General features: G+C 39.8%; 1 protein-coding gene across 21 annotated transcripts in view; it reads right to left on the minus strand.

Moving 5' to 3' along the window:
- camk2g2 (calcium/calmodulin-dependent protein kinase (CaM kinase) II gamma 2) overlaps positions 1 to 23114 on the minus strand; it is an 81288-nt gene extending 58174 nt beyond the window's left edge. For 7 of the 21 annotated variants that reach the window (XM_067610585.1, XM_067610584.1, XM_067610579.1 and 4 more), the window contains exons 1-2: positions 22886 to 23110; positions 21419 to 21513 (exon numbers count right to left, since the gene is read on the minus strand). In XM_067610585.1, coding sequence (XP_067466686.1) covers positions 21419 to 21513; positions 22886 to 22950 — 160 coding nt within the window. In that variant the 5' untranslated portion in view covers positions 22951 to 23110. Of the gene's footprint in view, positions 1 to 21418; positions 21514 to 22885 lie in introns of all 21 variants that reach the window. The other 14 variants (XM_067610569.1, XM_067610568.1, XM_067610566.1 and 11 more) reach the window with 4 other exon arrangements.
- Between the last annotated feature and the right edge of the window lie 1268 nt (positions 23115 to 24382).

A 24382-nucleotide genomic window follows, 5' to 3' on the forward strand; every position in this document is an offset into this window, starting at 1 on the left:
AAAATGAAAAATTACAAAATAATTAAATAAAATAACCAATGATTAAAATAATTGTTGCAAACCTAAATAGTAGTGTCCATAATTTGCTTGATATTTATATTAAAGTCCAGATGGATGTGTTTATAAGGAAATAACAGACAGGAATAAACAATAGGATAACAGTTAGATTTCATGTGTTTTTGGTTTTCATGTTGATAGATTTATAAAGCACCTTAAAGTAAGCCTTTCCTCAGCGTCAGTTGTTATTATTTCCACCATTAACACCATTTCTCATGTTGCACTTTTTTTTTTTCAAACGCCTGTTTTCATTTGGTTAACTCAGTGACCTTTTTTGTAGTTCATGCACAGAAAAAATAGAGCTGTATACTGTACATGCCAAGAGTAATATGAAAGATTAACATGTGATCAAGCTGTTATTCACTCTGATTAAAAAGTATAGTATGACAGCCAATAATTAGAATATTATCTTACTCTGATACTTAAATTATTAGAGTGCAGTTAAGTTCACTTGAAGATCATCTTCTAAATAGACCTGTAACCTCTTACTGGGGACGCTGGGAGAGGTTTTATGGACAAAGTATATTGTGAATCATAAATATTCTGCACATAACCTTGTGAACTCCAGGTTTGTTTGTTACTGTTGTTTGCACTCTGCAGTTCAGTTATTCCTGTCCCCTCACAGCATGATGTGTTGAAATATGCATGGATACAAAGGACACAGCTTGATCTACATTAAACATCTTTTAAGTTAATTTAAAAATTCAGAATCTCTTTGTCCACCGTCTCACTCTGTGTCTTGTCACGTTCACTCTGCTCTGTTATAACACTCTTCCACTTCTGCCATGGCAACACCCTCCTTAACCCCCCAAACACCTCCACAAGTATCCCACTCTCATCACCTCCCTTCATCCAACCCTCTTTATATTCTAATTGACTGGTCCAAGACTACTGATTACTCAGGTTTATTTAATTATGTTAACAGCATTTTCACTTTTTCATTATACTGTAAGGAAGGACAAACGGAAAGGGGGATGAGTAGTAGGAATGGTTTGCATACAGTTACAGTCTGAGACAGGAGGCAATATAGGACAAATTCTGAATAAACTGTAAACTAACAGTTAGCAAACTCTGTAGCTCAGAGAACTTTTCCCCCCTTCAATAACTCTTTATTGAGTTAAATTATGTACAATCCCGAGAGCAAAATGCCAGGGGGAATAAAGAGGCACAGCAGAGAGAAAATGGAGAGACGAAATGAAACCAGAACTTCTGGGTTCTGCTCCAGAAGTTAGAAAAATCATGTGTAACTTACAGTAATAAATAAAAATCCAGCCTGGGAAGAAAGCCTTTCACTACAATATGTCATGTGTCTTGGTTCATATGTTTAGATAAGGATGGAAGTTTTGTGAAAAACTATCTAATATCGTTGTTTATTCAATATTTATGTTTTTTAGTGGCCTTTAATACATAAGCCCTAGACATTTGTGGGCTCAACAATGGAGGTGCATCCATGAGTTGGTTGAAGGGTCGGGGCTAGCTCAGACATGTATTAACAGCAAGACAGAGAGGAGTGAATGATGTAGAAATGTTTAGAGAGCAACAATTACAACTAGAAAGTTGAAAAAAAATGAGTTTAAAATAAAGTGTTTTATGGAGTTTTATGGATATGGACAATGGGAATGTAGTTTTTTCTTTGTTCACGAAGTAATCTTTGTTTAACTTATTTGAAATCACTGATCTTCTGATAGCAAGCGTTACAGTGGATGCTGTGTTGTCTTAGAATATGGAAAGTAAACCTCAGGAACACGCTTCATTTAATTTTTTCAGAAAGACAGATAAAAGAAATGCGAAATGAGAGACTGCATTGAGTTACAGAAGCTGGTGGAAAACAGGCGAGACCAGACATGACATCACGACTTTGCAACTCTTTTGCAACTCTTGTTGCGCCACTTTCTGATGAGACTTGGCCCTTACAAAAAACAACACAAGCCATATCCAGTCTGTCAGATCCCAAAATTTATGACGTGGATTATCAGCTTTGATGAGCTTCTAATGAGTTTTTTTTTTAATTGTCCCATCTGAAGTAGCTTTCCTTCTTTCTCTTTGTCTCTGCAGGGTTGACTTTGTTTTCACTAAACAGATCTCAACATGGCAGTGAACAGTGAAAGGCATGACACTCTTGCTTACAGCAACACATACACACTGTGGATTTACTGCTGACCCGTGGGCACGCAAGCTAGCATGGGCTATGTCAAATATGGGATAATCAAAATATATGCTGGAGTACACGAGAGGGGCTATTCTGCTGCAAATGAACTAAGTTGGCCACATTACTAACCTGTCAGGTCACACATTTCAAGGTAATTATTTTCTGAGGGGAAAAGGCAGAAATATCAAACTAATTTCAAAAGGTGTTATTTTGTTTTTTAGGGTAGTTTATGCTTTCCAGCCACAGTGAATCCCAAAAACTAAAGTTTACTACAGATTTATTAAATAAAACTGCAATTGTATTGGAAATGTATACATTACTGCTGAAATGATTGGTCAATTAAACATAATCAGCAACAATTTTGTCAATCAGTTGATCATTTGAGTAATTTATCAAGCAAAAATACCAAACATTCTCTGGTTACAGCTTTTTAAATGTGAGAATTTGCTGCTTTACCTGGTATTATATGATTGTAAATGTAATATTTTGGCACACATTAACAATCATTCCAGCTATATACTTTACACCTAGTACTACTACTACTAATAATAATAATACAAAATAATACATTTTCTGTTCACTTTAAGATTCGATAGGTCCACCTGATACAGGGTATTAGCTTCCCTTCATGGGTTATCAGCACTGGTAGTGAAGACAAAAGTGAGGCCATAGCAACATCTCTCTACGGTCTCCTCCTTACACATCTCTTTCTCTGTTTGTGTCTCTTTGTACCTACCGATGGTCTAACTGCTCTCTCTTTCACATGTGTTAATTTTTAGCTGTTATTATTTTGTCCATCTCTTTCGCCTCCCTGACTCTCTCTGTGCTCCTGCGCCTTTGTCTGGACTGTAACCTTCATAAGTCATACGAGATCACCACCACCCTGTTTCAAATCACACACACAAACACAGTGGGAACTAACATGTGACAGCATTCGTTATCTTCTCAGGTCCTGACTCACCATCTATACACACACACGCAGACACACAAATCCTTATACAGTACATCAGTTCTTGTGAGGACATTCCTTTGACTGCAATGACAACATACATGTCACATTTCAACCTTATTGTAAACTGATTTTAGACATGCTTAACATGAAAATGTCAACATTCAATAGTTAAGTCTAGACATTTAGAGTTTAAAGATGGAAGGAGCCGCTGGTTCCAGAAGTATTTTAGTTTTCTTTTAAGGATATTTTCAATGTTTCACAACATAGAAACACATTAGCTTCCTGGATAATTTAATGAAACCGTGTTTGTTTGATTTGTTTGATGTCACCTTTGCTGTGGAAAAGAGGCAAGTCAGAGGAACAAATACCTGTGTCATAGTTTCTGAATTCCACCAAATGTTGACCCAGACTCCAAAAGTCAATCCATTTAAAAGTTGCCCTGTTGAGTTTTTGACCACTATAGAGCTATGAAGCTGGGTTTTAGCATTAGCAGTCATGTCACACTGTCCTGCTGATCAATTGGTGTTTGGAAAAGGGCAAAGAGACAGTAATTCACCTACAAAAGTGAGGAAGAAAAGGGTGCTAGCAAGTTAACATGGATGTAAACAAAGCAAGATTTAAAATATTTTAAAATTGGGCTTCATAAATGATCTATGAGGAAAGATTTCCATACAACATGTTTGTTAGCCCTCAAGGATACACGTACAGTGTTTTGGCAAGAAACACTGAATGTAAACATCACATTTGTTTGTTTACAAGAAAACTCTGCAGGGCACCTTTAAGCTGTTGTATGTTTCATCAGGAAATACAAAAAGTAAACTTGAGTTTTAGCTTGTGTTAGCAGCACACGTTTCTGTATAAGCAGGTTTGCGCCCTTGACTTGTTATCAATTAACCAAATACTGTTGCTCATTTGTTGGACTGATGATACAACCGAGGGAGAATCATGCTCATCAAAGCTTTGCAAGTGCTTCAGCTGGAGGTTATCTACCTGGCTATGCATAAAATCAACAATTCAACAACTCTGGATTCTCAAAATAACTCCTCCCACTTCACAACACTATAAATTTGCTAAATATAAATATTAAAAGTGTTGGACAAGCAGAAATTATGACCCATTGGTAGCTCTAGATCCAAAGAGAATCACTTAAGTCCAAAATTTCATGACAACCCACCCAATAGTCATCCCTGAAAAAGAACAAACACCGTCCCACCAAAGAGGGAAAAGTATTTTAGATAAATGTAGTCTGATATTGTGCCGAATCCCTTGTTAACCTTCATTTTTCATTAAATTTGAACTGAGAAAATCCTGAGCATTAGTGCTGCATCATCATCTCATCATTTTTGTTCAGTGACCCCAAACTAATGTTCTTAGTTTTACTGTTATTTTAAAATATTGGATCGAAGCAGAAAGCTGCCCAGCCTGTAAAAGTTTGATGGTCCATTCACAAGTTGAAGTGAAAACACTGACATCACAGCATCCCTGAAAGTAATAACACGCTTAAAAATACAACTGCTGCCAACTGTGGTTTCTTACATTGCTAATGTTTTTATTCCCCTTGTTATCTCAACTACACGGCACTGTGTCTAAGCAAACACAACGTGAGATTAAATGTAAATTAGATTTATCACAACTACTCTACCAGCTCACCACATGTCATTAAGTTCATTTGAAAGCTTATCAGCATTAGAGCTTTGTGAGCTGTGAGCATGACCCTGTCGTAATTTAAAGAGAACTTATAATGCTCATTTCCAGGTCTATATTTTTATTTATCTTATACTGGCCCTTTATGCAGCCCCTCAGTTCATCCTCTGTCTCTAACAGGCAGTTCTAGCTCCTGTCTCTTTAAGGCCTGATGAGCCCACTCTGTTCTGATTGGCCAGCTTTCCTGAAGCCTGCCGAGGGGCAGCCATATCAGAGTTGTGTTAAGTTACTGCTGATGAAAACTCAACATTTCCTGCTTTACTGCTTCATATTTAAAGCTTTTAAATACTAAATAACGAGAGACTTTAAATTGTGAAGAATTTACAGGAAATGAAACGTGTTCCTCACCGAATTAGCGTAGCTTCATTAGCGATGCTAAAAAAAATGGTTGAAACAACAACACATGGACATAGATGGAGCTATTTGTTCTGTGGATCAGTTAGAAATAATGCAGGGAGCAATAGTACAAGCAGAAACAACCACAGTGATGATGATGTTTGATGAAGAGCCGCAGAGGACCAGCACACCTCCAGCAGGAAACTTATTTTACTTTGCCCTGCTGTGTAAAACAAGTTAGTGACACTCAACATTTCCATGTTTCACATTAAAAGCCTTCCAGCAGCTCCTGATAGGCTTATAATGTGAAGCATCTGCAGGAAGTGCATTGACTGTAGCTTCACAGCAATTGAAGAAAATGGCAAAGTAAAAGCGATTAGTGAATGAAAACAGTATTTATATGTTGAACTGGTGCAACTAGTGCTGTGGAGATGCGCATTATTATGCTGAATTTACCATGTAAACTATTAAAGTGCATGTAATTCCACCCCTAAATGTTTTTTACTCAGCTTTTACTGGCAAACAACCACTATTTCATTGTGCTGGCTTTATTTGAATAACAGCTTTTACTGAAGAATTAATGGTATGACAGCAGTGTTTCTAATACTGCATGTTAATTTTGCAGTTGAAACATCATAATCACTAAAAGAATGTTTAAAAATGTGTGATAATGACACCCAAATAAGTGCTAAGAATAGATCCGGAGGCAAATACTGGCACCTTTATTCCAGCTCATAAATAACACTGCCCAGGTTCACAGCCTCGATGTGTCAGAGTGCAACCTTGATCCTCGCTGATAACTAATCACTGATGAGCGGCTGCTCCAGAGAGAAATGCTTCAGCCCTGACAATGACCAGCGCTTAGAGTTCACAAAACACACACACACACACACACCCACACACATTATCTCCTGGTTATTCCCTGAGAGAGGGATAAGGAGCTCCATTGTGTGTTGAGACTGGCCAATGGTGAGACGTGACACACATGACCACACATCCACAGTTGAACAAAAACTGAATGCAGCCAGTAAAGCTGTGTAAAGAGTGACAGCTGATGTGGATCATGTCTGACAGCTAAGCAAGCAGTGACTGTTGTACATTCTGTGTGAGTTAATCCTCCTCAACAGCAAATAATTACACTATTTTAATATTTGACAGAATGGTTTTAACCTTCCTATTAAGCACAATCTGGGATGTTAGATATGCATCTTGGAGCTTGTGGAGAAAGTCTTGTTTGTTGTATGAGCAAAAAAACAACCGGATCAGATGTTACATAGGCTTGACTTGACACAGTGCAGGCTTACAACACTATGTAAGCAATGAGTTGTATGTGTGCCTTCAAGTAGGTTGGGATGGATTATTCTGCTTGCATCTACACTATACCATGGCCACTTGCCAGTTAATATAAATAATTGTAGTATATTTATATTTTCATTCACAAATATTGCTCATCTTTTGAAGCTGTAGCCATGATTAAAAACATACATGTGATCAAAATATTTTGACTCAGACAAATATATGCACTGTTAAAACACATTATGCAGTTCTCCAGCAGGAAGGATAGGACATACTGATATTCTTGTGTAATGTATAATATTTTTCATTTTTGGTGTGTACTGGATTAATGAGATACTTTTTAAAATTACTCTGGTGTTTATTTTACTTATCGAAGCTAATTACTTTAGGTACTGTATTTTCTTTATTTAAAAATTATCCTAGCTCTGGATCCTTTAAAAAAAAAAAAAGTGCTGACGTCAAAGTCCCGTTATTGTGGCAGCTCATTTTGTAATTATAATACTCCAGTGATCAAGTGGAGGTCGTGCTTCATTTCACAAAACCTGAATCACCCACACCAGCGTGAAAGTGTGTCAGGGCAGCCGGCCCTGAACAGGACTTTTATTGTGAGTAAATTTTTATTATGAGAGGCTGTTTTGATTGTAACCTTGGAAGCAGGCACAAACGCCCCAACAGTGTTGGTGGTGTGCCAGTTAACAGCAGTACACAGTTCAACTAAATGATACGATCACACACTGGACTCCATTGAAAACATTTATTGGGATACTACAAACTGTTGTTAGATCTGCAGAGCAGCTTTCAGAGGGGATCATCAAATGATTTTAACTTGGCCAACAGCCTGCGAGCAAGTGCCAATTGTTAAGGTGAATCTTCTATTAAACACATAACTGACTGGGTATTACACAGAAGAGAGAACAATAAACTATGTGTATGTGTCTTTGACTATGGGTGTGTTTGTGTGTGGCTGGTCAAACATCCTCCTCTTGGGAAAATAACAGCCTTGTGCAAAGAGCCCTTAGTGTAAATGTAGATAATGACAACAAAGGGTGAACCAATATTTACACAGATGACTTCATGTTGTGTTAGCGTGTGTGCACGTGTGTTTGCATGTGTTTATGTGTGTTTATCTTTGCATTTAAAGCTGGAGTGCGGGACTTTTGTCTCCCCCTTCTGGCAGTGTGAGTGATTTTTAAAAACACTGTCAACACATAAGCTCCGTCGTAACCTACTCCATCGTTACTGTTGCGGCTATAAAACGGTGGATAAATTGTTTTTAACTTCACTCAACCCCCGCGAAATGACTCATTTCACTATCAGAATTTGATCCATTCGGTCTGATAACATTTGGAAAGTCTAGACGAGCCGCACGATTAAATTATTTTATCACCCTTCAACCGGAAGGTAGCCGGCTCTGCCGGCGGAAGTCTGCATTCATACGACCAGCACGTGAATGTCACACCCGAGACCAGATCAAAAACTCCAGTATACTGTGAAATACAGAGAGATTTATCTGGCGGTAATGGGCTTAATCAGCATTGTGTGAACTTGTTTGGCAAGGGCTTAAATGTAAAGGACGTTCATTTATATGTAAAAGTTCCGCACTGCAGGTTTAAAGCATAATTGAGACATCAATGTGGTTTCCTGGTTCTGGTTATATTATACCTGGTTTGCATCTTGTAAAATGAACAGTCAAAAGCATACACCATTAAAATGATCAGATATGCAAAGTGACATATTGTAGGCAGAAGCGTCTAGTTCCTGGATAATAACCAACTTCAAAAAAGGAGATGACTAAGTGAAATGAGAACCAGAGCATGATGTGGTAAATGAAGTTAAACAAGGCAGAAACAGCAATGTTTAGAAATATGTCATTCATAACAATGAAATATGTCCTGGCAGTATCAAAAACATATAAATAAATTAATCATTAAGGCTACCATGCCTGGCTGAAGTACTCAAAACATCAACACTGGAAAAAATCTAAAATATTTTCAAACTGACTTACTTTTCATGTTCATCTCTGTTCCAAGGACTAAACACATCAATCTTCACCTATTTAACAGTCTCCAACCTCACTTCACAAAAAATAGCTGCAGATGGAAACTGATCAGATCTGTGTGAAGCAATGAAGAGACTGTAAGGCTCCTCAAATTAATACATAAAACAAATATAAATGCCATATTTCCATCATGTCTTCTACATTGTTTTCACTGTTTGAGGTTTGACTAACACTCTTTTAATCATCTTATTGCACCTTCTTCTTCTGCAATGGTTCGATGCACCCTCGACTGGAAAATTAGCGCCACCGGCTGTTTACCTCAACGACCCAAACAAGCTCAAATATTCGCATAACGTGGGTGGATGGAAATGCGCGTTAATTTGACATTTCTTTTGACAATTTAATGGAAATTCAGTTAAAATTTTCACTATATTTAGATGGAAAACAAGCTAATGAGTCACACCGTTGCACTGGAGGACATGTTCCTTCATTACAATGACAGGGGAATTAAGTCATTCTAACATACACAGTCCTAGTGAAAGAAAAACGCTTTACCTCCATATGTGTATTAATCCGTGGCTGAAAACAGTCCCCAACAAATGCACTCTTCACTCCTGTTTGAGTAACTTTTTCCAAATTCTACTCTTCCCAGCTGTTTAAGGAAGTTACTGAGCATTTTTACAATATTTTTGTGACACGATTTACATCTTTTGACTCAGGGCTGAGTGCAATAGATAGGGAACTGAAGTGAGAGACTGACTCACAATACTTTGAGTGTCTGTGTACGTGTTCACACAAGTGACAAACGCAGAAAGCATAGCTGATTTTTGCCTTTTCACGGGATTTGACAGTAAGAGAACAATAAAATTATGTCAGCTGTATCCCTTACGTTGCAGAGATGTTGCATCTTTTAAAAATCCCAAATTCAGTCAGGAAATCAGTCTGATAGCGCAACACAAACTCAATAGACCATATTTTCTCTAATAGTGGCCTGTATTCAATTAAAAGCCGGGTCTCTAATAATGGCACTGGGCGTGATCGACATGAACAAATAAAGGCCGGCCCTAATTACAGGCCGGGGAGGGAAAAAACAAAGGTGGATTGAGGCCACATTCAGACCAAATCAGGTGTTGCTGCACACCGCTGCAGGGTTGTACGGTGGTGTGTGGGCGTGTGGGTGTGTTTATTTGTGCTCTAGAAAGTAACCGCTGTGAAACAATTTTCTTTATTGATCTGATTCACTGCTTTCTTACCAGCTCCCTAACCAACTCTCTTCATTCACTCTCTAGCTCCCTCTTCCTCTTTTTCTCGTCGGGAAATGAAAGCTTTTAATTTTATTAATAGCATAATGCAGTAACAAAAATTTAACAGAACAAACGGAAGCAGATCAGAAAACAGGGAGGCTTTGTACTAAAATATGAGCAAATATACTTATCAAACAGAGGGAATTAGGAATAAAGGCCTCTCTCTAATATAAGCCTGCTTCCAATAAAGGCCTGGTACTCTCTGGAGTTGAGGTAAATAAAGGCCCTGGCCACTATTAGAGAAAATATGATATTGTAGCTCACCTAGTGTTGGGAAAACTAACACAGGCCCAGGCTGACATAACTTTGTACTGATCATATTCTTTTTTGTTTAGCTTACAACTATCAAAGTCTTTCTCTCCTTCTCCTTAACTCTTACAAACTATGAACTCACAAACTACACAGATTTTACTCTTTTTAAATTTGACTGAATCTCTAATGTGGCTACTGTGTAGGCAGATTAAAGCCATCAAAATGACAGTAAACAAAAAGTCACACGTTTTTCAGAGACATTTTTTGGAAAACATCACTTAGTCTGATTGACAGCCATGCGTTCAGAGTGGGTTTCCTCAGGCTCAGGGACTTGAGATTTCCACGGTACATCTGACTGCACCATGTTACTATTTATTGTACATGACACCCAGTGAATATGGTGACCATGTTTATGTAATCTTGGCTGTCAGGCGTGAAGGTATGGAGGATGCACATAAGATGGCTGTTACCATGGAGACAAGCTGCTTGATTGACAGCATGATAGAGAGTGATCAGGAATGTATGATGCCTGTTATGTCTGAAGAGGCTGGAGACATACATGTATGATATCAAAAATGACCAATTACCAATTACTTTTTTATTTACACATTTATTACTTATGTGCTTGAAACTTACTTACTACCTACTAATTACTTACTACTTACCGATTACTTACTTACATATGACTTATTTACATACTTATTAGTTACATTATTAAAACTTACTACCTACTTATTACTTACTACTTACCAATTACATACTTATTTACTTGCTTACTACTTAAATATTTGGTGTTTTTTCCTTGAAAAATGACTAATAAAATTAATCAATTATCAGAAGAGTTGCCATAGTTTCAATTTTAGTACTAATTGACTGAGATAGCGAGACAATACACTGAAGACATAAAGAGACCGATGACAGAGAGCTGCTGAAAGTAAGCAAGTTTCATTCGAGCTCCACACCTTTTAGTTATACGAAGATCACAAAGCAAAGAGCTGAGATACAATATAGATAACAGGAGGAGTCTCCACACGCTCTGTGCAATGTTCATTTATTGAGGCAAGCTTTCGGTCAATGACCTTCTTTAAGCTGCACACATGAACAAATTGTTGGCACTGTCAGAAGAGGGACATACAAACAAGACCTCCTGCATGACTCACACACACTGACGTGACCTGAACTGACAAGGAAGCGCGCACACACACACACACACGCAGATGGACATGCATGCACACACACCTGAGATTCTCTAATGTAATGTAATCCAATGAAGTGTTGGCAGGCAGTCTTCCCTATGAACCAAATTCAGTAGGTTTCCATGGACTGATGAGCATGGGAGGCAGAGTGCATGCGAACAAAGAAATGCACAACAATGACCTTGTGGTCTAAGTTGAAAACCACCTCATAGAAACATTGGTATTTGATTCTGGCAGGAGACATTTGTTGTATTTCTCTCACTCTCTCCTCATATTTCTGTCTCTCTCTGCTTTCGGGCTGCAACTAATTTTCATAATCAATTAATCTGTTGATTCTTTTCTCGATAAATCAGCTAGTCTACTGATCTACAAAATGTCAGAAAATGATGAAAAATGGTAAGGTGTGACACCCTCAAATGCCTCCTTTGTCCCGACCAACAGTCCACAACGCAAAGATCAACTAATCAACTAATCAATTAATCAGCTAATTGTTGCAGCTCTCCTCTGCTTTCAACTACAGAGTAGAGGAAAAATGGCCCAAACTACTGAACAAAAAACAAATGCACAACAACAGAGCAGGAACAGCCTGAATCAAACTGAACAGCAACACTGTTATGCTAAAATCATTAGTTGATTGACAGAAAATTGACTGTTATTTATTAAGCAGTCGCCAAACAGTCGCTGGTTCAAGTTTCTCAAATGTGAGGATTTGATGCTCCTGTCTGCTTTATTCATTGTAAACAAATACCTTTGGAATTTTGGACTCTTGGTTGGATAAAACAAGCAATTTAAAACACGGTCATGGGGTTTAGTAAATTGTGATGAACAGTTTTGACTGTTTTCACTAATATTCAACAGCTAAAATGACAGAAAATTACTATCCTGATAATCAGCTTATCATTTTTTAAAGCAAAAATGCCCAAATTTAACTGGTTTCAGCTCCTCAATCGTGAACATTTGATGGTTTTCTTTGTCCTATTTGATATTAGATTGAATATATTGGGGCTTTGGACAGTTGGTCAGACAAAACACAATAATCATTGGTTGTAATCCTAATATTACTACTTTTTTTTTTATTTCATATTGTTAGTTGCTGTCTTGGCTTGTAGATTCAGCTTCTAGTGTCAAATCCTTCCCCTCAATCAGCGCCCCCTCTCCTCGTCCAGCACTATATGGCAAATGAAAATTTTATTCAAGTTGGCTCCTACACCATGCCATATGCTTCGGACAGGGGGGATAATGATGAGCAGATAGGACAGAAAAGAGGGCAAGATGAATATGACAGGAGGGCAGCATTGGAAACACACTCAAAGCCACCCTCAGTTACTGTCCTGCACCAAAGCCTTGATAAGAAAAGAGGAAGGTTTGCATGCTGCGGGAAGACAAACCATGCATGTGTTACCGTACAGTGCGCTATTTCTGCTTTTGAGCATATAACCCTGCCATCTCATTCTCTTTTTCCAGATCTACATCTTTCTCTTTCCATATATGACTCTCTCACTCTCTCCCTCTCATCAAATATTCACAGTTGGTCTCATTAAACATTCACCGCGCAGCGCTGCTACGTTTATCTACCCTCCGCCAATCAGCCTCCAGCGAGTGCACTAGAAGCCCACCAAAAGCCTGAAAACTAAAACACACATACATACACACACACACACACACACACATCGTCTGCCTGCACAGCCTGCGATGCGGCAGCCTTGCAGAGAGAGGGGAGGAGATGACAAGGAAGAGGGAGGAAGAAGTGGCATAAGAAAGAAAGAGACAAAAAAGGAAGGGAATGGCTACTGAGGGAGAGATGAGACACATGAAAGAAAATCGGATGAAGAAAGGAAGCAAAAGAAAAGGGAGAAAAGGAGTTTGAGGGTCTGCTCTTCAGCTCTTGTCCATGTTCACCGAGAGCAGAGCAGCCTTGCACCTCAATAATTCAACAGTGAGACGAGTGCCGCCAGTCCCCCCCTCCCCACCACCCCCCCTCTCTTTCCCTGACATCACAGGGCCTTACCTAATAACAGTGTAAAAATACACTCCCTTCACAGTTCAACACAGTGCGTGATACATAATTGTTGCTAAAAATAACATGAAACACTGTAGAGATAGATCACTCTGCCAACAATCTTCTGTTTGGGTATTAATTACATCTCTGGATGTGGAGTCACCCTAAATTCAGGTGTTGCATCTCAAAATTACTGACTTTGCATTAACTGTCCTTTTTTATGTCCATTCACAAAGACATCAGACAAAACACTTCACACGTGTAAAATAAAAAAAACAGTTACTCATTTTTTTTCGATTAATCAAGAAAATAATTGGCAGATTAACCTTTAAAATAAAAATGTAATTGATAGTCTAACTAAATCCTTTTCTCTTTCTCCTTGCAAGAGTAACAGCATAAACCAAAAACTAATACACAGTGTTATTTTCATAAAGGAATACCTACATTTTAAACAGTACAGAAGTGATATATTACATGCTCAATTGTTAATGTGGAAAATAGTAAATGTTTACATTTACTGGGAGAGGTGCAACTCTGGAACAAACAGCATATATATACACAATCACCAGCCACTTCATTATGAGCACGTGTGCAATTCAATGCAATCCAATACATCAGCTCTGTCATAAATTCTATATTTACAAAGCTTATACATTTTCAGTTTTTGTTGACATTGTCAGAAAGGTGATCATTCTACTTTGTTTATTATTGAGGTCGTAGTGGGTGATGGTGGTGTACTGGAGTGCATTATATTGAATGGTGTTCCTAATATTTTGTCCATTTTTCTCAGCTGGAAAAATATCATGTGCACCTCATGTTATGTTTGCTTCTTTGAAATCACATATAAAAAGAACTGGAGATTTGCACATCCATATCTTAACACACGGTTTGGGCTGGTGCACCCAGGTACCTCCAACCAAAAGTTGGAACGCCGACATATTCTTCCAATGTGTACAGCCAGTAAAACCCTAATGATCTTAACTGGTTTTAAACTGGTTTAAGCATACTGCACTTCTGGCCACACCCCAGTCAGTGACGTCAAAGACGAAATACCCGTTTTGACATAATGATTTTCATAAGAATTTCAGCCCTATTAGAGACAATGCTGAAAGCATTTACTACCCGCATACTATATACATTTTTCATTTCTTTTTTTGACCATTTTCTTAACATTAACTATAAAACTGCACTGCAACATCATCAGTGGATGCAGTTAAAGCAGAAGATTGGTGATGACAGGGATACTCATAAATGGAAAGCGGCAGACGAACGCTGAGTGGGCAAAAGCAAATGCTGACTTCCTCATATACATGGAGATATGCAAGGTTTGACTTTTACACAATGAATTGTAACGGAAGAGGTACTGTAATGAACCTCCTGTCAAAAAAGAGATATGAAAAGTTCTTCTAAACTTCCTTTTATCATATTTTTAAAATCTAACCACTGACTTCTGGTTTATCTTTGCACAGAATAGATTCAAGCTTCTGCAAAAGATGTATAGGGGTCATTAGGAGTCATCACAAAGCCATTTAAAGGAGACCTCTCTATCTCCCCTTGTCATCGGAGCATGTACAAGAGCATGTGACAGCCCTCCACCACTAAACTAAAAGTAACATCAGTTTATGAACACACTTCCCTTCTTAACTTCTGCTTCCCACAATTGTTATCATGTAGTCACCGTTGCCTCAGGCTAACAATAATTGTCATTATCTACTTCTGTAAACTGATGCTAGTGTGTCATCACTGCTTATCTTGTGAACTACACTATTACACTATCAGCAGCCTTGGACTGAAGGAACATTTTCACATCTGAGTAGGTATCTATTAATAAAAGTTGCACCGACATTGTCAGAGCAGCCGGCTGCTACTGCAGACGCTGGCCAGCGAGACATCAGTTGGTCATGTCAGCTGATCCAATGAAGTGCACTGGTTTGCTATGTGAAAGCTTGCATTGGTGTCGTAGCACATCATAGTGTGTGGCAGCAATTAATGAAAAATATAAGCTGTGTGGCAGAAAAACTGCTGTTTTACCATTAGTGAGTTCTGTGACATTTTGACCTACTCTATGGGCATGTGTGTAACTATTTAGTTGTTACTCAGAGATATGTTGTAACTTACCTCTGTGGTGCAACCACTTTCTGATCTGTGCAGCTCTTTTGTAATTTACCACTGTATAGCTTTACACTATATTTAGTGAGTGATAGGTCAATTGTGGTTCAGGATCTTCCACTAATCGGAAGATCGGCGGGTCGATCCCCGGCTCGTCCAGTCCGCATGTCGAAGTGTCCTTGGGCAAGATGCTGAACCCTAAATTGCTCCTGAAGGCTGTGGCATCCATGTGTTCAGTGTGTGTGTGTGTGAATGACACCAACTCCTCCTGATGAGCAGCCTCTGCCATCAACTTATGAATGTGTGTGTGAATGGATGACTGTGGCACGTAGTGTAAAGCGCTTCGAGCTGTCGGAAGACTAGATATCATGATAATGGTGATGCACGGGTGATATGCTGCCCCCTATTTGTTTGGATCGGGTGGCCAACTCTTACACATTAAACCTTTAAAATGTCAGAAAATGGTGAAAAATGTCGATCACTGTTTCTCAAAGCTCAAGATGACATCCTCAAATGTCTTGCTTTGTCCCAGCAAACAGTCCACAACCCAAAAGATATTCATTTTACTGTCATAGAAGACTAAATAAATATTCACATTTGAGAAGCTGGAATCAGATGATTTTTACATTTTTTCCTAAAAAATGTCTCAAAATGATTAACCAATTAATTGACTAATCGTTGCAGCTTTGTATTAATGTTCTGTTTTCAATTTTGATTATTATCCAATTTAACTGAACTCATAGATTGATAGATCAATTAATCAATTCTTTAGCCAAAACACTAATCTATCATTTAAGTTTTGCTTATCATGATGCAAAACTTTATTAAGATGTGTGTACCTGTGGTAGTTTTCTGCACAACTGTAAATCAATAGATTAGTCTTAATGTTTCTCTGCCCCTTTTTGTTTACTTAAGCGTAATCAGACTCTATAACCCTTCAATATTCATCTTCTTTTTTCCACAATTTATAAACTGCACTGACTTTAGGTTTTAAAGATAAAATACTATGAACGTTCATTAATGAGAAAATGTCACCAAACAGAAAATATGACTCAATGACATTCAAATTACAACAGCCGCTGAATCTAACGTGTCCTTAATGTGCGTCTGTGTCAATGTACACGTGTGTGAAAGTCAGTGGATGCGACAGACCACGTGTGCATGTGTGTGTATCCGTCTGAGCGACGGTGCGCATGCATGCGACACAACACGACCCAGCCATAATCACTGACCTCACTGTCAGCCGATGTGCCCTCCCTGAACCACGGAGAGTAGGGCTTAATCCTGTCCACACACACACACACACACACACACACATACACACACACAAATGCACGTACACTTCATAAGTACAAACAATACTCCAAAGTTCCCCAGACATCAAACCACCAAAGCCGATATACTGTATGTTCAGTGTTTGCAAACAGGAACAGGGAAAACAGAGGCAGAGATCAGACTAAACATGTACAATATGTGCGGATTTGTTAACTTACTCACACGCTGCTTAACAGCTGTACGACGTGACAAAGAGGGTCTGGACCTCCTGCTGCTGCAGTACAGCGAGTAGCAGGACTGCGCTTGTGCTGGGGCACCTCTCTATCACTTATCAGATTGTACTTAAAGTAATTGCTGAGATCTTGGAACACAAAAACATCACTACAATAACAGAATTACTGCTGGTTGCAGAAGTGTTTTTCCCCCATTCTGTAGTGCCAATTCAACTTTTTCTTTAAACAATATCCTCAATATTACTTAACATAGAAACTCTGGACTCTCCCAGATAATGTAACAACCTATAGGTTTATATTATGACCACAAGTTTCAATTCTTTTCAACTTCCTTTCTGAGAAATCATGTTTTGTCTGAGATGTTGGCAGGGCGAATGGCTAAGAATACTACAATACCCATGAGCCTCAGCCGCTGTTGCTATGGAGAAGCCTGTCAGAGACCCAGAAATTAAAACTGAACTGATTTACTCTGTAGATTAGTAAACAAAATCAGTTTTCTCAACACCATAATCTTTAGATTCCACCCACCATTAGCGCCACATGTGACTGAATTTTATGCTCAGTGATTGGCTGTTTCTTGCTGAAATGCACCTCAGGAGCTGACATTAACTTCATCTTCTGTACTGATTATTTAACCGAGAGAGTTTCATTTCGATGCGAGACGTAGATGTGCTCAAACTGTGAGTCACGTAAGGTTGTCTATGGGAAAAATGAACAGGATTTTTACTTCCAGAACCAGGGGTACCAACTAAATCACTCACCACTGCACAGCTGGTCAGACACTGGGCTGAAGTTAAACTGTTTAATAGACAGTTTAATCATTTTATCGTATGCTTAGCTCTGTGACACAAATGTAATGGAGTCAAATACTGTGGACTGAGGAAAACTGTTGATGCAATCAGTTGATTCGTTTGCAAGGTCAAAGAAAATCTGTGTGCAGAGTTTTCACATATTGTTCAACCTCTGTGAACTTTGGCAAGCATATATGCACCACTGACCAACCGTCTCGACAGTACGTGAGAGAGCAGTTGATACAAATACGTCTCTTGAATAAAACAACTTAACTTATTGTGCGCTTGGTGACCGAGCTAGCTAGTAGTCAGCAAGTAGTCATCAAGCTTCCAGCTATCACATCAAAAAGCATAGATGAATTAGTCATGATGGTGCGTTACCAGATCTTTAATTTCCATGGTGAGTACAGTATTACTGTAACCAGTAGAAATGATGAAAAATAAAGAAAAAGTTGTAAGAAACCAGAATTATCCTTTTAACACAAGGGTGTCCATGTCGCTGGCTCTTTTCTCTCCACCTTTTAAGTTTTATAGGCATGGTGTGTGTGTGTGTGCGAATGTGTGTGTGTGTGGTGTTGAAGGAAGGAGAACATGCTTCTTGTGTTTGTGAGGAACACATTGACAGTGCCAGCACATTTCAGCTCCTGTTATGGGCACTGCGCACTAGAGGAGAGTCGAATGAGTGTGTGTGTGTGTGTGTGTCTGTGTGTACTTGGGTCTCACACAATGTGAAACTGTATACAGACAGTTTTGTCTTGTACGTATGTAGTTAAGTGTGAGAACCGTTAAATAGGTGAGAGAAAAATGTGTGCAAATGTGTTTGCGCTACAAGTGAGAAAAGAGCATTCGTCTGCGTATGTGTGTGTGATCAATGCGACCACGACCCACAGACACACACGTCTCTCTGTCAGACAGCCTATGGGATGAAGAGTTTCACCCCTGCTGTTGCCGGGTTACTGGCTCCGGACCGCTGCCAGCACAGCCCTCCACACAATGCACACACACACACACACACACTAGATCAAATCGCCTAGTGAGAAGGGGTTTTTAAGATCTTTCTTCAAATCAATCTTTTGTTTAGAGAGAAGGGAAGGAGGGGAGAAAACAACATTAAAAGGAAGAGAAAATGACATGGGTGGGGGTATTTGAGATGGGAGATACAGACAGAGCAATTCAGCCTGCGTCCCCCGGGAGAGAGCAGCCCAATCAGTCCAGAACTGGCCCTGATCTGCAGTTCACATCATCACTCAACCTTTGGTGGCCTGGTCTGACGCTTGCTCGGACAAACACGCAAGCACACAAGGACTCTGCAAAAACGCTCACACACACCAAGACAAGAAGGGATACAGTGATGGATCGACGGGATGCATGTGCAAATACAAACACATGTGACAAACAAAACAATCAACAGACCAAAAATGCTCGGATTCAGCAACATAATGCTTTGACACACACGCAGTGTAACAGGCAGACTAATGACAATGACAACAAATCTGCCACAAATACTGAAGTATTTCAACATGTGTGACGATAATGAGAACAAACAAATACAGGCTGACAATAACTGGAAACTTTCTACCTCTGAACTGACCACAATGACTTAAAGGTGAAGTCTGGTTTAGTACAAGTTTGGTCTTGTTTTCGTAGCTGCAATATGGGAACTAAAAAGATATCTGATGTCTTAGGTCTGGCTAAAAATGAATTCTGTTCAGAACATCAGACTAGTAACCATTAGCGCTTCATTTGGAGGTAAAATTGGGAGTGCAACTGAAATGACATGCTGACGTTAGGCAGGTGTGACACCTACCATGTGAGCATGTTAGCATGCTTACATTTGCTAATTAGCAGTAAACACAAAGTGCAGGTGAGAATGATGGGAATGTTGTTAGTTTTTCAGCTATTTGGTCATAAACTGAAGTATTGGACAAATTGAAATGTTGACCAGATGATGATGCTTGATGAAAAGTTAAGGGTCATCAATATTACAATTCATCCTGTGGTTGACACTTATATCTGCATCAAATATTCTACATTAAATATTTCATGTCCAATACATCAAACAGTTCACTCAGAAGCTAAAATGTGAACCTCATGGTAGCACTAGAGGAAAAGTCAGAGGATCATCAAAGTCATTAGGATTCATCCTCTGGGGACCATGAAAAACAAATTCATGGCAACTCATCCACTAGTTGTTCAATAATAGTAGCTAATTCTGGACCAAAGTGAGGGACCGACCAAGGAAAAGCAGATGCTCTGTTGCTCTGTGACTGGAATGTAATGATAAAACATGAGAGGAACGAACATGGGGCATGTGCACACACACACAACGACGGCAGGTCCGGTACCAGGAAGTCGATTTGTAAACTGCGACGGACATTTACAACAGATAGTTTGGCTAATGATTTTACTGGTGGCCTTTGTTTGCTCTCCAGAATAAGTCTGGCTGGTCTGGGAGTTTGTTGTTTGTTTCATCTGATAGATTGACTGCTCGTGTTTCTTGCCCTGTCTGGCTTTTTTTTCAGTGATACTGAAGCATTCTCAGATCTCAACAATCACTATGGTGAGTATGTTATCATGACCAATAGAAATAATTAAAACAATGATTATTAAAATAAGACCGAAGTTGTAAACCAGAATCCTTTCAGTCTCATAGACTTAAGAGTTGAGGGTATTTTAGGCAAAGGGTCAAGCCGGTGCACATATGGCATTTGAGAGAGACCCACAGTAACCATAACAAACCAAAAATGGTTGCAGACAACTGCCAAAGCTCGCTGAACCTCACTGTGCAACTTAAACCGCAGCAGTCCAGCTCTGCCAAGTCCTACAGCTTTTCAGGAATCTCCACTGACAAGGAGAGGACAGAGCGCCCGGCTCTCTGCTCTTAAGGAAATAAACTAACAAGCCTGCAGCTGAAAGAACTTTACCGAGCAGTTACTGTTGTCAGCTTTCAGTTTGCATAAATTCATGTTGCTCCTTGACTGTAACACTGAGCCACACAATGGATAACATGGGTGACAAAAAAATCAACTCACATAAGAATCTGATTCTGATCTCCTACAATTCTGAATCGATTCACAAATGTCAAAAATCAATTTTCTAAACGTTAGTTGATGTTGAAAGAAAAGCAGAACTCAGCGCGGCACCTGGACGGTCCACAGCACACATATGTGTTATCTTGTAGTTCATCTTAACAAAAGGCAGCGGAGCAGAGCGGCAAACTCCAGCAGTAACAGACGAGACCGGCTGAACAACACACGCTGCAGCATTAAACAACTTAAACCAACTCGGAGGTGAAGAAAATAACTCAATGCTCAGTCTGTTTCACCTCAGAAACCCTGCACCCGCTCGGCATGTTGGACAACGATGTCTTTCCCCGGAGCTGACAGTGCTGCAGCGAGGCTGCTCTCCACTGCTGGAGACATGACGTTAATAATAACACAGCGGAGCACTCCACCTCCCCCTCATTTTGTTGTTCTCATACAGGCAGGAGACTGTGAGATGCTTTCAAATGAATTCATTCATTAATTAATGCAGTTTTTTAAAAAATAAAAAGGCTGCAGACCATTTATCTTATCTGCCAGTTATGTTTCATATTGTATTTCAGTGAACTAAGGACACCAGTGAATGGTTCAGCACACAGTATAGTGGAGCGAGAGACTGAAAAAATTGATAATTAATTCTGAAAAGTATCAGACACCAAGAATCAGAATCCGATTTAGTCGTGAGATTCCCAGAGATTCACACCTCTGATATCCACTGCACTTACCTCTGGCTGAGAGCTTTTTGGTGTTGATAATTTTAGCAGCATACTCCTGGCCGGTGGACTTCTTGACGCATCGCCGAACAACGGAGAAGGCACCCCTGGAGCAGGAAAAAAAAAAGAGATGCATCTGTGAAACCGCTAACAAAACTCTCCATTAAATGCGTGTGTCACAGGTAGAGCTGCAGTGATTAGTCGATCGACAGAAAACTAATGGGCAACAATTTTGATGGTTGGTATTGTATTGTTGGTAGGTATTTTTTTAAAGAACATTTCTATGGTTCCAGCTTCTTAAATGTGATTATTTCCTGGTTTCTTTGGCCCTCTGTGATAGTAAACTGAACATCTTTGGGTTGCTGACTGTTGGGTCAGGACAAAACGAGACATTTTAGGTTGCATCTTGGCCTTCGTGAGACTGCGATTGACATTTTTCACCATTTTCTGACATTTTATAGACCAAACAACCAATCGATTAATCGATAACGAAAGAAATCGACACAGGGGGAAGTGCACGGCTGTGCGCTGAACTCGTCACACACTAAGGGCATGCAGGAATCACATACACCTAAAGAGAGGGGAGAAAGGAAGTCACATACATAATTAAAACTGTCTGATATTCTGTGGGTGAGATGTGAGAGGAGGTCCTGGTTACTAGTGCGTGACAGGGGAGGGAGAGGGGCTTGCTCTATTGTGAAAGGACCCAGTCATTAGCGCACAGGAAGAAATGTGAGGAGGGCTACAGGAGAATGAAGACACTGAAGAGGTAGAATTAACTGTGCTTTGTGCATTTTGCACAGACGCCTCCTTTAAACTCTGTATTTGGAAGGTCGAGCAGCTCTTATTGGCTGCACGCAAAGATTAAATGTTACAGAGTGGCTCTGTCGCCAGGATATTCATCGCAAACCGAGGTGTCCTTTCACTCCTGCATGCAGCAGCATGTGTGAAAATGTGCAACCGCCTCAGTCTTGTTTGCAGCACAGCCTTCTCTCGCTCTCTCTTTTTTTTTGGCTTGACATATACAGTACAGTACCCCTGCAGTCTGCTTACAAATGCACAAAAAACACAGCTGAACGGTTGATGCAAAACGAGTTTTCTGCAGATATATTGACAAACAAGTAGCTCCTGTACGCGGATGTTTCACACCTCTTGCGTTACAAGGTAATAATGGTGCGATACACCTTTAAATACGCGCGCACAGGATTAAATACAAGCCGTAGCGCTAACATGAACCTGCCCACAGCTTACTGTTGCTTAGGGAGGTTGTCTACCCTTCCCTGTTTTTTGACAGCCCCTCTCCTGCCTTGTCAACACTGAAGTAAACGCGCACAATGGCAACAGCAGCAGCAGCAGCAGAGGAGAGACAAGCGTGCAAACACACACACACGCACATACACACACACACACGCACGCACAAGCACGCACGCACAGACTGAATGCAACAAGACAACAGCAGTGGTGCTGACGGTCGCTTACTTTCCGAGTTCCTCGTACAGCTGATATTCATCTGTGAATCGGGTCGAGGTTACAATTGTAGCCATGTTGACTGAAGTGACCGGGGAGAGGGGGGGAAATAGCCTCGCGCTTCAGTGACCGCCTCGCGCAGGTTTCGGGAGGAGAACTCGTGAAGGCAGAGAGGGGGAAGACAAGCGGACAGACTCGAGCTCAGAGAGAGGAGCAGGAGAGTGGGAGGAGAGAGGGGAGAGAGCTGTAGTAGCGAAGATCCTCTATCAGGAAGATGAGTCACTCTGTGCTTCAAAAGGAAAATGAAAACTGGTTCGCAAAAGTGGGCGTTAACATCTAAACAAGAAGGCCTAAAAACCTTTCTATTCAGGAAGGCTTTTTCATCTTAACTCATTATTATTATTTTATTTATGTTGTTCAGTACTATGCCAACCTGGTGTTATGTTTTGTGGCTATACCATTTTCTATTTAATCCTTTATTTTCATCATGTCAGTTCTTCAGATTAATTTTAAAGGCTGCAATTTTGCACCTTCAAAGGACAAATTTAAAGATTTTTAAGGACATGTTTAAATACTCTGCTTTTAAAAATAATTACTGCCTGATTTTCTGTTATTTTTATATTGTTATGATGTAGGATGTACATATAAATGAACATCGATTAGATTCAAGCCCTTGCCATATGAGTACACACAATGCTAATTAAGCCTATCGCTGCCAGATAAATCTCTCTGTATTTCACAGTACACAGAGTTTTTAACCTGGTGTCAGGTTTGACATTCCCACGCTGGCCGGATGAATGCATACTGCTCATGCAATATGGGCAGAGCATGTGCACTAGAGACTTCCGCCAGCTGAGTCATCTACTTTCTGGTTAGCTCTCTTGCTCTCTCTCTCTCTTGTGGCTCGTCTAGACTTTCCAAATGTTATCGGACTGAATGGCTCAAATTCTGATAGTAAAACAAGTCATTTCGCAGGGGTTGTGACACTCAAAAACAATTTATCCACCGTTTTACAGCCACAACAACAGAGTAGGCTACGGCGGAGTCTATGTAGTGGTTTTGTAATTACTGCCAGAAGGGGGAGACAAAAGTCCTGCAGTCCAGCTTTAAAAATGGTCAAAGTTCCAAAACTTGAGGTGATCGTATGTAAAAATACTCCCCGCAAGTCAAAAGCTGCAAGGCTTGAACCTGCTCTGAACACTTCCTTTGCAAAGTTACCACTACCTCCTCCTTGTGATAACGTCAGATTGTTCAAGCATGCCCACAAACAGTTGTCCGTTCTGTAGCCTTTGTTGCTAAGGTTGTTCACGTTGTCCACTCGCATATTTTGGATCCGATTTAGGCTTCGACGTATTTGAGAAGTTTCTATTTTGAGTAGGGAACGAAAAAAATAAATGAAATCCTACCTGGCTACTATTGATTGTTTACGCAGCCTCTGGAACAGCAGGAAGTTTCCTGAGGGGCAGCTTCCAGGAGGCTAATCAGAACAGAGTGAGCTCATTGGGAGGG

Source organism: Thunnus thynnus, chromosome 14 (genome assembly GCF_963924715.1).
Source record: "Thunnus thynnus chromosome 14, fThuThy2.1, whole genome shotgun sequence".
NCBI lineage: Eukaryota > Metazoa > Chordata > Actinopteri > Scombriformes > Scombridae > Thunnus > Thunnus thynnus.